The sequence below is a fragment of the Oryx dammah genome, unplaced genomic scaffold, assembly GCF_014754425.2.
Source record: "Oryx dammah isolate SB20612 unplaced genomic scaffold, SCBI_Odam_1.1 HiC_scaffold_29, whole genome shotgun sequence".
NCBI classification, from domain to species: domain Eukaryota; kingdom Metazoa; phylum Chordata; class Mammalia; order Artiodactyla; family Bovidae; genus Oryx; species Oryx dammah.
In genome coordinates this window covers 16,150,860-16,163,209 of record NW_024070213.1, presented here as the reverse complement: position 1 = coordinate 16,163,209, position 12,350 = coordinate 16,150,860, and the positions used below count along the sequence as shown (strand labels likewise).

Sequence of the window (12,350 nt, the reverse complement as noted above, 5' to 3'; positions counted from 1 at the left end):
GCATAGTCTCCTGGAAAGACCTGTGGATCCAAGGGCTCAATGCTAACTTCAGCTGTGTCACCTAACACCAGAGATCTCCAGTGGTGGACACCATCACCAGGACTGAAGAACAACAGGATGGTTGTGCTGAGGAGTAGTGCATGGTTGGGGAACCTTGACTTCAGCCCTGGCTCTCTCCTATCAGCCAGTATTGGCAGTGATGCTTCTACAGGTGTTAAATGAAGGGATTGGGCCAGATCACCTCTTAAGATTTCATTTTGAAAATTAAAGGTCTTTAAGCACTGAAAAAGCTGTGACAAAGCTCCCACATCCAACAATGTGGCCATCGTCTCTGGGACTGCTGGGCACCCATGCTATTTCCCTGGTGGGTGTGGATAATCAATGAAGTAAGGCCTCTTGGTTTAGGGCGCAGGGTCTTGTGTGGGCATCAGTCTGTCAGTCTGTAGTGTGACAGGAATGAACGTACCTCATGTGACCAGGTAGGTGGTATCTGTTAGTTTCCTGAATATTTACTGCTTTTTCCCCTTGGTCTCACTAACTTGAGTTGACACTATCAGCCCTATCTTCATCACAGGTATTACAATCAGAATTTATGCTCTTGAAGGGTATACTCACACTCATGGTAACAACCCCATATGGTCATTTTGTAGAGAAGGACCTGGGTGTGGAGATTAAATGATCCAAGGGCCTGCTGCTTGTGAGGTAGGAAGTCATCCAGATTCTGTGGCCAGATGTACCACCGGCTCAGTAGTATATCTGGGGTTTCACCGTGCCCTTTTTAAAACATTTTATGTGGCTGAAAATGTCATAAAAACCTGCCATGTGACATAATTATCAAGAATGTGTGGCTTAGGGGTGACAATGATCTCCAACATTCTTCCATTCTGGTCGCTGACATCTGCGTCCCTAGTGTGGTGGCCTGTCTGCATTTGGTGGCTTTCCATCCTGCTGAGACGTGTATTGGTCATTGTGCTTGTCGCGGGTCAGGGTGATAGCTGGCATCCATCTGGCCCAGTTGTGACAGCTCTGTGACAGTTAACATCATACATAAACGAGTAAAAATGGAGACAAACACGGGAGGACAAGGCCAGCAGTACTCTTGTCACTTTGCAAGCGGGAACGTCCTGGAGTGCCAGAAACCCTTACAAAAGGTGAGGAGAATCGCAGCTTTATTGTGAGGAGTACTTTGTACTTATAAGCAGCGTTTATAAATAATGATCTGTTTCCACATTAAAACGTAATCCTGGAGAGTTGGCGTTCGCGTGAGTGAACAGAAACGGGGAGGATTTACACCTCGCACCGTAACTGTGAAGGCACCTGCCCTGGTCGCGAGCTTCACATTTTCCGGCTGCTGAAGACAGCTCTTTGTGGACTAAAAGCCCAAAAAGACAGGTCTCTTCGCCCGCACGTCCCCCTTCTGGAGGGAACGGAAGTTTGAGGACGCAAAATGGCGCCCTCAGCCAACGCCGCCGCCGGCCCCGCGCTCGGCCGCCCCGCCAGGGACGAGTGTCTTCGCCGGGAAGAGGCGATTCGACGGGTGCTGTACTCAGACCGGAAATTGACCTCGTGAGGGCGGAAGTTACCCTTGAGGGCGGAAGGGCTCCAGGAGGGGGTTGGAGGACGGCTTCGGCGCCCGTTGCGTTCAGTCACTTCCGGGGCGGAACGGAAGTTGCTTTGTTTTGCTTCAAGATGGCTGCGGGGATGTATTTGGAACATTATCTGGACAGTAAGAGCAGGCTGGAGGAGTGGGTCAGGGGTCACAGAAGGGTGGGGGTGGGGGTTCGGGCTGAGGAGCTCTATGGCCCTGAAGACCCGACGGTCAGAAAGTCACAATCGTGAAGGGTTGCGTGAGAGAAAATACTGGAGTGTGTGAAGAAATAGGGGGCGGGGCAGCGGGGTCGAGGCCTCGCTCTGAGGTGTAGAAGAGGGAGGGGTTGCGCGGCTAGGCTGGGGGACGGCTCTTGAAGTGCTGGTAGGCATAGCCGGGAAGATATTTGCTGCCCCTGTCTTCAGGGTCTCCGGCCTCAGGATAATCTTTTTCTTAAAGTCGTTCTGAATCGGTTATTTTAGTATATCATCCACTGCCTTTGGAGCAGCGACAAAGATCTGCTCGCGGTTCTCCGCCCAGTTCTTTCGAAGATGCGTCTTCTCATGGGGATAGGGGGTTACGAATGACGACTGTCAGATGATGGACTGGAAGGCTTCTCCTCTTGGAGTAAAGACCCAATTCCCATCAGATGGAAGTTTGGTGTTCTGTTTATGCCATTTGTGTGACCCCCTTCACGGAGCCTGTCACCCTATTCTCTTACCTTTGCCTTAGCACTGGGAGTCATTCATTCGTTTATTGAGGTCCTGCTGTGGGTCAGACATAATGACAGGTACTGGGGGTATACAAGAATGAATACCACACGGACCTTCCCCTCAAGGTGCTCATAGACTAGTAGGACACAGATTCTAATAAATAATTATAAAAATGTGGCAAATAACAGAAATACATTAAACAGACAGTTGGTAACACTGGAGAAAGAGAGACTAGTTTACCTGGAGGTGTAGGTAAAGCTTTACAGAGGATGTGACGAATCTTGAAGGTTGAGTGTTTATTTGCTGGTGTGGAGAGGCAGAGGGGATTGAAGGTTGGGGGAAGCATCAGCAAAGGTGTTCTGATGGGTTTGTGGCAAGATCAGGGAAAGATGAGGCTAGAGTGTTTGATGTATAGGACTCTGAGGTGAAAGATTGGAAAATGACACCGGAGAATGTAGCTGAGGCTGGGTTGTGCATGGTCTTTAAAGTCAGGCTAAGAAGCTTGCACTCTAAATAGTGAGGAACCAACGGATTTTCTAAATGGAGTGATTTTTTTTTTTTAAATAAGGGAAAGTAATTGATGTATGTTAAATTGGAGCATGATGACCCTGGTAATACAAGATTAATTAGTAATAACAGTTCTGGTCAGAGATGAGGACCTGACCTCAAAGAGTGAGAGTATTTAGGAGGTAAATATAACCGAATTGACTGACTGAGTGGTTGAGAGAGGAGGAGGAATCTAAGGTGACTTCTCGATTTCCTGTTTGGGGAGTGAGGTAGACATATATCATCAATAAGATAGGAAATTCAGAAGTCTGTAAGAGTAAATGAGATGGAGATCATTCAGAGAAAGTAAGTGAGAAAATAATAGGATTAACTTAAGTGTAAGCTCAAGAAAATAGTAACATTTAAGGGACAGGCTAAGGGAATGTCAGTGATGAAATTACTTGAAAGTGTGTGAGGAGATTTGGAATCTTAATAGAAAGTTACACATAGGCAAGAAGATGGTGAGAATACTGCAAACATTTTTTTTAAGGATAGAACTAGTAATTAGATTATTTGATTTGGTAACTCAGTGGTGACTTAATCTTAGTAAACTGATGGTGGACCCGAGTCTATAGGTTAAAGCATTGGATGCATTTTAAAAGTTTCAAAGTGGAGTCATGGAAAGAGAATTTTTTTTTATGAGAGAACTGTAAGTATTCACGCCTTTATAAATTCAATTATTTATTGAGGATCCTCTGTATGCATGTCATAGTTCTGAACACTAGGGAAATAGGAGAGAAGAAGACAGACATATCTAACCCTTCTGGAGAGCTGGAGAGACATACCATATAACTGATTACATAATTACTTATCTAATTACATTGGATAAGTGCCCCCAGAGTATCTGCCCTGCCAGAGGGCAGCCGTAGAATAGCATGACAGCATAACCCAGGGCACTTGGGAGTTGGGGGCAGTCAGGGTTGAGCTGAACTTTGAAGAATGAACAGAAGTTCAGTAGGCCAAGAGGGATAGTGGAAGTGGGGTGAAAGAGACGGGGCAGGACGTCCTGGGCAGAGAGAGCAGTGTGTGGAAAGCCAAGTGTCTGGAAGAGCACTGGAAAGTTCAAGGCACTCAAAGAAGGCTAGTGTGACAGAGCAGAGCGCGCACAGACAGGGACTGACCTGAGTCAGGTCTGGTGTGCAGCAAGGGCCAGAAAGTGCAGAGTAGGACTTGGGAATATTGCAGTGGAAGTGACTGGAGGTTTATAAACAGGAGAGTGACTTGATCAGATTTGCATTTTAAAAAAGAACATTCTGGCTACTGTTTGGAGAGCGGATTGGAAGTGTGTGTGTGATCAGTGGAGGGTACCAAGAGGGTATTTGTAAGTTGAGGGCAAAGAGATCTTTTTATTAAAAAAAAAAAAAAAAAGTATTTATTTGGCTGTGCCAGGTCTTAGTTGCAGCATGTGGGATCTTTCATTGCAGCATGTGGGATCTAGTTCCCTGGGCAGGGATTGAACCCGAGCCCCCTGCATTAGGAGCATGGAGTCTTAGCCACTGTACCACCCAAGGGCATGGAGAGGGGAAGGGCTGATTTGTAAATTTACTGAAGAGGAGAGGGTGGGAAAGCTGTGCAGAGATGGGGAGCTAGCTGTGGAGACCGGTGGACATGGCTCCTCCTGAGAAAGGAATGATGAGTGCTGTCACAGATAATCTAACGGTTTGAAGGAGGGATAACCAAGTGCTCTTTGGACCTATTTTTTAAAAGCAGCTAGTGTATGTGTGTCTGTGTGTGTCTGTGTGTGTGTGTGTGTGTGTGTGTGTGTGTGTGTGTGTTAGTCGCCTGACTCTCTGCAGGGTTTATGCATGTGTGTGTGTTAGTCACTCAGTCATGTCTGACTCTTTACAACCCCATGGACTCTATGTAGCCTGCCAGGCTCCTCTGTCCATGAAGTTCTCCATGCAAGAATCCTGCCATTCTCTTCTACAGGGGATCTTCCCGACTCAGGAATTGAACCCGGGTATCCCACATTCCAGGGGATGTGGGATACCAGGGGATGTGTCTCAGATTCTTTACCATCTGAGCCACCAGGGAAGCCCCCCAAAGCAGCTGTAGGGCTTAGGAAGTCCAGGGAGTCTTAGTTTCTCCTCTTCTCCCCAGGTATTGAAAACCTGCCCTTTGAACTGCAGAGAAACTTCCAGCTCATGAGGGACCTGGACCAAAGAACAGAGGGTATGTGCAGAGTAAGGAGCCCGGTGCCGAGTGAGTGTGTGTGATCATCTCCCCTCCTGTTTGGTGTTACCATATCAGCTGGTCTGATCTAGATTGCTTTGTCTTCTCTTTCACTCTCTTGCAATTCTTAAAAGGAGAGTAATGACCTGTGTTTCTGTGTCAGCTTTTTCATAACTCATGGAGTATTGTAACAATGCCACAAGAATTTAGAGATGCTGTGCTCTTTATATCTCTCTCAGGAAAAGTGAGAAAACCAAAGTTAATCCTGGAATCATTTCTGTTCTCCATGTTCGATATGTTTGTAGGAAGACTAACTAGAATGTTTCTACTCCACTGGGCTGTTAACATTATTGTCACAAAATTCAGTGTGGCTTTAGACTACAGTTCACATTGGTACACAGCAGCTTTGCTATGTTGCTGAGGAGTTGTTAAAAAGAAAGGGGGGAAAAAAAAGGAAAAGCAGCAATTAACATCAGAATCTCTACACTATATTCTTCAACCTTACAGAAGCATTAGGTGCCATCTGTGGCCGTCCTTGGACATTGATTAAGTTTGGCTGCATTGAGACATTTACTTGGAGCCTGAGGCTACACTGCGGTGGGCAAGTTTGTCTCTCATAGTCGAAGGTCTCTGTTGGTGCTATCAACCATGCTTGCTGAAGGATATGTAGGTGTATCCTTATGTATCCCTGCCCAGGGGTGTTAGAATGCCTAAAGCTGTGATTTAAGTTACTCTGGGTCAGTTTATTCATGGACAAATGAATATCATCTAAGATCCTGGACATAAGCCCCTGAGAACTCCCTGCTGAATGCCAACCACCAGCTCCTTGCTTTGTAATATAGTTCTGGCTCTTGAGTTCATGCACAGAAAGACCCTTTGGGAGATGACTGAACCACATACATGTTTTTCCAACTTCCTTCAAGGGCCTGGAATAGAGCAGAGCATAAACCTAGTATGCTCACACATCCTCGCTGTGGTTACTTGTTGCTAAACCGTGTTGGGAGTCATGCTTTTGTCTCCATCCACATTTTCTCTGAGTGCTATAATATTAGGCAGTAGGCATCTATGGTCTCGGTGTTTGGGGGCATCACCAGCCTTCTCCTAGTACAATGGTTAGAGCAATAGCTAAAATGAACACACAGGAGAAAAAAGTGATGGAGAATATTTGCAAGTTGCAAATGATGAACCAAACAGGGTGGACAGTAAGCAGAAGAACTGTTCCATGAGTGAATTTGGGCCTAATTTTCAATACTGAGATGTAGATATACAGACCCTGGAAGTCAAGACCAGCAGCAGATGACTCGGCCTGGTCTGCAGCTCTCAGAGCTATCGCAGAATGTTTCTGAGATGAGAAATCAGATAGCTTTTGAGACAGAGGTCATGGTTTAAGAAGGAGCAAGCCATGCAAAGAAGCATCTTCAGACATTGACAGAAACGTTCTTCATATTAGTGCAGCATGCGAAGAATCCTTCCTTGTGTTTCCATAAGTCCAGTTTCAACTATGCTAGCAACGTCTCCAGCAACCAAAGGTGCCTTCACAACGCATGTTGTGGCCATGTTGCATCACTTGAGTATGTGGCACAGTACCTAGGAATGTTGACTGTGTTTTAATTCAAAGGTTGTGATGGTCAATGCAAAAGGTCCAAGGAGCAAGAGGAAGAAGTATGTTTAATCTTGCCACTCGGGGGCCATTATGACCAGCCCTGTCTCTGTTGTAGACCTGAAGGCTGAAATTGACAAGTTGGCCAGTGAATATATGAGTAGCGCCCGCAGCCGGAGCTCTGAGGAAAAATTGGCCCTTCTGAGACAGATCCAGGAAGCCTATGGCAAGTGCAAGGAGTTTGGTGATGACAAGGTGCAGCTTGCCATGCAGACCTATGAGATGGTATGGCCCTACCCATGGCTCCCCACTACCTCCCGTCTATTCCTCGGGGTCCTCCACCCCTCCTTTAGCGTGCTGGGACCTGTTTGGGGTCTGGGAGATACATGGATTCTGCCTTAGCCTGTTTGCTTTTACTGGAACCAGCCTGGTAGCTCTTCCTTCTCCTTCCTTCCTTCCCACCCAGGTGGACAAACACATTCGGCGACTGGACACAGACCTGGCCCGCTTTGAGGCTGATCTGAAGGAGAAGCAGATTGAGTCAAGTGACTATGACAGCTCTTCCAGCAAAGGCAAAAAGAGTGAGGAGGGGGGTGGGCCATGAGAGTTGGAGCGAAGATTCCAAGGGGGCAGCCAGCCCATCCCTCAGCTCCAAGGGAGGACCCCCACGTTGGAGGAGAGGAGGGGTCCTTAACCCATCTTTCTGTCCCTCTGCCTTCTGGCTGCCCCTCCCCTCTTCCCTGGAAGGTCGGACTCAAAAGGAGAAGAAAGCTGCCCGTGCTCGTTCCAAAGGGAAAAATTCCGATGAAGAAGCCCCCAAGGCCGCCCAGAAGAAGTTAAAACTTGTGCGCACGTGAGTGAGTCAGGGAGCACCCTGCCAAGTGACAGGCTCCTCTTTGCCCCCACCCCGCCCCTCGCCCCCTTCTCTATCACTCTGGTATCTGCTGGATACAGAGGGGAAGCCACAGACCACTAGCCCCACAGGGATCTCCTCGTGCCACTCTGAGCATCAAGCTGTAGCGTCCCTTCCTGCAGGTGATACTCTCTCTCCCTCTTGGCACGCAGAAGCCCTGAGTATGGGATGCCCTCAGTGACCTTTGGCAGTGTCCACCCCTCTGATGTGTTGGATATGCCTGTGGATCCCAACGAACCCACCTATTGCCTTTGTCACCAGGTCTCCTACGGGGAGATGATTGGCTGTGACAACCCTGACGTAAGAACCGGTTTGCCTCAGGGCGGGGGGCTCTGGGGGACAGGAAGGGAGTTGGGTACCAGAAGAGGGTAAGGGCTGAAGAATGGGACCTCAGGACAGGAGGAAGGGAGTTGGAGGTGGTTGGCCTTGGACCCTTCAAGAATCCTCCCACAGGACGGAATAAGGGAATGCTCCTGAGGACTCTCAGGTGGGGGAGGGGTTCTTTTCTTTCCTTGGCCCCACCCTGCTCCCTGCCCTCTGCTCCTCCACCGTCTTCCTTTTCCAGTGCTCCATTGAGTGGTTCCACTTTGCCTGTGTGGGGCTGACCACCAAGCCTCGGGGGAAATGGTGAGTGAGCGCTCTGGTCGGAGCTGGACTACCCTGAGCTGAGTGACAGAGGGCATCCTCCCCTTCGCTCACCTTCTCCCCCACCTTCCTTTGTAGGTTTTGCCCACGCTGCTCCCAAGAACGAAAAAAGAAATAGACAAGGGCCTTGGATTCCAACACAGTTTCTTCCACATCCCCTGACCTGGCTAGTGGGGAGTGGGATGCCTGGCTGGGCTGGGGGTCAGGGGAGGTGGCTGGCACATGTTGTCATCTCCTCTCCTCCCCTCCCTACTTCCGGTGCTGAGGCTGCACCCAGACCCTGGTCCAGGGGTGCTGCGGCCGCTAACGGTATGTGCTCTCATTCAGCCCGCCCCCTTCAGAGGGAAGTGGTCTTGCCCACTGTCCTTTTGCCTCCACGCCGAGGTTGGTGCTGTGTTTTTGAGGGATGGTCCTCTTTTCTCCTGTTGCTTTGTATTTAAGGACTGGGGCAGTAGCATGGGGCCCTCCCCCAGCTTCCTGATTCCCTCCCCTCGTTTTGGGGGGGGCCATGCGTGATAAACTTCCTTCACTCTCTCCATGCTTTTTCCAGCGGGGGGGCTCCTCCAGGTCCTCTGGGCCACGGCCCTGGCTGAAGGGGCACCCCTTCCTCTGTGCTGAGAGGATTCGTCCAGCCTTGTGAGTGGGAGGGACAGGGCAAAGTGTCAGTATCTCACTTGTAAAGGAATCGAGTTGGTGAATAAAAGCTGTACGTGTTGGCCTGCTGTGTTTATTGTAGAGACACTGTTTTAGCACATGTGCTGAGCATAGTTTGCATCCTCTGAGTCGGCTAAGAGGCAGGAGGATGACATGCTGGAAGTAGGACCAGACATGGAACCTGAAGTGGTACCGCTGCCCCAGGACCCACCACCTCTCAGCATGGGAAGGACAGAGCTGGCTGGAACTGGGCCTCAGACAAGGGGTTTCCAAAACCTTCAAGACTGTGCATCTTTTCCCTATATCTTTCATTTAATTTCCAATAAATGTGTACTTGTGTTTTATACATGAAATGTTATACTAAGTATTAGCCTGACTTATTTGAAACACAAAGCAAAAACTTATCACCAATGAATTGTCTATGCCCACCTGGAACCACTTCCATACATTAAACCCTCCTTATGCAGGGTCTCCTCACCAGAACCCCCATCTTACTCCCCGCTTTGGCTCACTTACCTGGAGGTGTCCTCTGTAGTTCCTACCCTCCAGGCCCCAACTTTGTGTTGCATGTTCCATCTCTGCCCCAGTCCTCACATGGGATTTGTTGTTCAGTCACTCGTGTCCAATTCTTTGCCACCCCATGGACTGCAGCACACCAGGCTTCCCTGTCCTTCACCATCTCCCAGAGCTTCCTCAAACTCGTGCCCATTGAGTTGATGATGCCATCCAACCATCTCATCCTCTGTTGCCCCCTTCTCCTCCTGCCCTCAATCCTTCCCAGCATCAGGAGCTTTTCCGGTGAGCTGGCTCTTTGAATCAGTTGGCCAAAGTATTGGAGCTTCAGCATCAGTCCTTCCAATGAATATTCAGGACTGATTTCTTTTAGGACTGACTGGTTTGATCTTGCAGTTCAAGGGACTCTTAAGAGTCTTTTCCAACACCACAGTTTGAGAGCATCAGTTCTTCAGTGCTCAGTCTTCTTTATGGTCCAACTCTCACATTCCTATGTGACTACTGGAAGGCCAGATTGTAAAGTAGGGAGAAAAAGTGTCCAGTGTGTGGGGCCAGCTTGGACATGGGATAGGCAATAAGGTAAAGAACAGACGGGAGCTACGCCATCCAGCTCCGGCCAGAGTCCGAGATCACTCCTGCCGTCCTTGTCCTCGAGCTGGGATGTAACACACCGGGGACCCGCCCCCACCTTTCGGCCGAGGGCAGCCTCGCATCAGTTTCCCCGCCCCCACTTTGTGACGTCGACTGGTCTCGCCCCCCTACCCCCTGCGGCCCCGCCCTCCCGCCTATCTGCTCGCCCTGGCTTGGCCGGTTAGAGGCGCTCGGTCCGGGGAACACGGGCGACCGTCTGGGGCCATGAGGCATCTCGCCGCAGGGTCCTTTCTCTCACTCCTGACGGGTGAGCGCGCCTCCGCCCCCGGAGCTCTCCACAGTCTCCGAGCCGCCTTCCCCCGGGGATGCCTGCAGCCTTTCCCCATCGCCCCTCCCCGCCGCGCCAGCACCCCTGCACACTCACCCCAGCTTGGCGGCCAGGCGCTCAGTCCCCGAGTGCACGCCCCGCTCTCGGGGTGGGTGTTCCCGGCCGGCGGGTGCGGAGAGGGGTCCATCGTGGTCTGTCCCCGACCCGCAGTGCTGCTCCTGCCTCTGGCACCGGCCCCAGCCCAGGACTCCGCCTCGACCTCCACGCCGGGCAGCCCCCTGTCCCCCACGGAGTATGAGCGCTTCTTCGCACTGCTGACCCCTACCTGGAAGGCGGAGACCACCTGCCGGCTCCGTGCCACCCACGGCTGCCGGAACCCCACCCTCGTCCAGCTAGACCAGTATGAAAACCACGGCCTGGTGCCGGACGGTGAGGGCCAGCCCTGTGCTCCCTCGACCCAGGGCGAGGGGACGGGTGGTCCTGGGCCCTGAGCCTGGTGCCCCGCTCTCCGGACCCCAGGAGCCCATCGCACCCTCCCTCCAGGAGGGATTACACCCGTGTTCACCTGTGCCCCACCCTTCCCTAGGCGCAGTCTGCTCCGACCTCCCTTACGCCTCCTGGTTTGAGTCCTTCTGCCAGTTCACCCAGTACCGTTGTTCCAACCATGTCTACTACGCCAAGGTGAGGTCAAGACACAGCTTGAACCTGGTGTCACCAAGGAAGGGCTCCAGGCCATCCTTAGGTCCTCCCTCTCGGTCACTGGCTGGCCGACACTTGCCCAATGTCTCACCTTGAGCATTCAGACTCTGAACAATCCCCTTATTGCCAGAAAAGTAAGGGAGAGAGATGGGAGGAGGCAGAGAGAAGCCCTTGTTCCTCCCAACAGTGATGTCATTCCAGTCAAATGTAAAAGCCTAAAGTCAGGAATGTGGGCCGGCAGGGCGTCTGATTTTGCAGGGGACCCTGTCTCAGATCTAGAGGGTTCTACTCGGGGCCATGTCCCCTGATTTCCTCCCAGGAACTGTGAGAGAGGAGACCTGGGGACAGAGGATAAGGTGGAGTGGAAATGTGCCCTTTGTGAAAGGCGTTCCCACTCTGCTTCTCGCCTTGCAGAGGGTCCGGTGCTCCCAGCCAGTCTCCATCCTCTCACCCAACACCCTCAAGGAGGTGGATAGTTCATCCGAAGTGCCGCCACCCACCACGGCTACATCCCCCATGTCCTCCCACATCACAGGTGAGACCCCGCCAGCCTCTCATCCCAGAGTCCCCAAACCCAGGGCTTAAGGCATCAACGGGAGGGAACTGGGGAGGTGAGCTGCTGGAAGTAGCCTTGGGCAAATGTTTGCATAAGGGGAGAGCCTACTTTTTTGAATACAAGTTAGGGATTTCCTGTATCAGGGTGTTTTCTGACATTACATCTATTTCTGCCCTGAACTGATTTTTCCTTGCTCCCCAAAACACTATTGCATTAAGAAGTCCTCTGGCACCTTTCTCAGCTCACATCTTCACTCCAAAAAGGATTGGTTGCTAGGTATTCAAAATACTTGGTGCTTGCTAAGTGAGAGGGACAAAAGGTGGTGTTTGAAGTGGGTTAGGAAAGAGGATCCTTTGTGAGGGAGGTGGGAAGGGGACCCGTAACACTGCCACCACCGTCACCATAGTACTATTATTTTGATATTTGTATTCTTGCCTGTGTTTTTTATGATTGGTTGTGTGAATAACTTTCCTCTACCTTTGTGTTTATGTGTGTGTGTGTGCTTATGTGTTTGTGTGTACTTATGTGTTTATGAGTGTTTGTGTGTGCTTATATGTTTATGTGTGTGCTTATGTGTTTATGAGTGTGTTTGTGCTTATGTGTGTGTTTATGTGTGCTTATGTGTTTGTGCATGCCTATGTGTGTGTGCGTTTTGTATGTGCTTATGTGTTTGTGTATTTGTGTGTATTTATGTGTGTCTGTGTGCTTTTGTGTTTGTGTGCTTCTGTGTTTATGTGTATGTGTGCTTATGTGTTTATGTGTGTGTGTTTATGTGTGTCTGTGTGCTTATGTGTTTGTGTGTCGGTTTGTGTGTGCTTATGTGTTTGTGTGT

At 50.2% G+C, this 12,350-nt stretch overlaps 2 protein-coding genes across 3 annotated transcripts in view; both read left to right on the top strand.

Moving 5' to 3' along the window:
- The first annotated feature begins 1,624 nt into the window (after nucleotides 1-1,624).
- On the top strand, nucleotides 1,625-9,184 carry ING4 (inhibitor of growth family member 4). Of its 2 annotated transcripts, none has more exons than XM_040235010.1 (8): nucleotides 1,625-1,726; nucleotides 4,948-5,019; nucleotides 6,738-6,904; nucleotides 7,086-7,191; nucleotides 7,367-7,472; nucleotides 7,685-7,832; nucleotides 8,098-8,159; nucleotides 8,256-9,184. In XM_040235010.1, exons 1-8 carry the CDS (start codon nucleotides 1,690-1,692, stop codon nucleotides 8,293-8,295), a joined length of 738 nt encoding a protein of 245 aa, XP_040090944.1. In that variant the 5' UTR covers nucleotides 1,625-1,689; the 3' UTR covers nucleotides 8,296-9,184. The 2 variants fall into 2 exon arrangements, with proteins under 2 accessions (XP_040090944.1, XP_040090943.1); XM_040235009.1 differs by having other exon boundaries at nucleotides 7,086-7,200.
- Nucleotides 9,185-10,199: 1,015 nt separating this feature from the next.
- The window catches only part of LOC120857779 (acrosin binding protein), an 8,126-nt gene continuing 5,975 nt past the window's right edge, over nucleotides 10,200-12,350 (top strand). The window contains exons 1-3 of the mRNA XM_040233515.1: nucleotides 10,200-10,692; nucleotides 10,850-10,944; nucleotides 11,377-11,497. Of these exons, the coding sequence (XP_040089449.1) occupies nucleotides 10,200-10,692; nucleotides 10,850-10,944; nucleotides 11,377-11,497 (709 nt within the window). The remainder of the gene's footprint in view (nucleotides 10,693-10,849; nucleotides 10,945-11,376; nucleotides 11,498-12,350) is intronic.

What these genes read in the sequence shown, in the direction of transcription:
- ING4 (XM_040235009.1), top strand. Translation starts at nt 1,690, where the DNA reads ATGGCTGCGGGGATGTATTTGGAACATTATCTGGACA. An exon ending in TTTGGAACATTATCTGGACA is followed by an intron (nt 1,727 to 4,947) that starts GTAAGAGCAGGC and finishes TCTTCTCCCCAG; the next exon opens with GTATTGAAAACCTGCCCTTT. An exon ending in CCATGCAGACCTATGAGATG is followed by an intron (nt 6,905 to 7,085) that starts GTATGGCCCTAC and finishes CTTCCCACCCAG; the next exon opens with GTGGACAAACACATTCGGCG.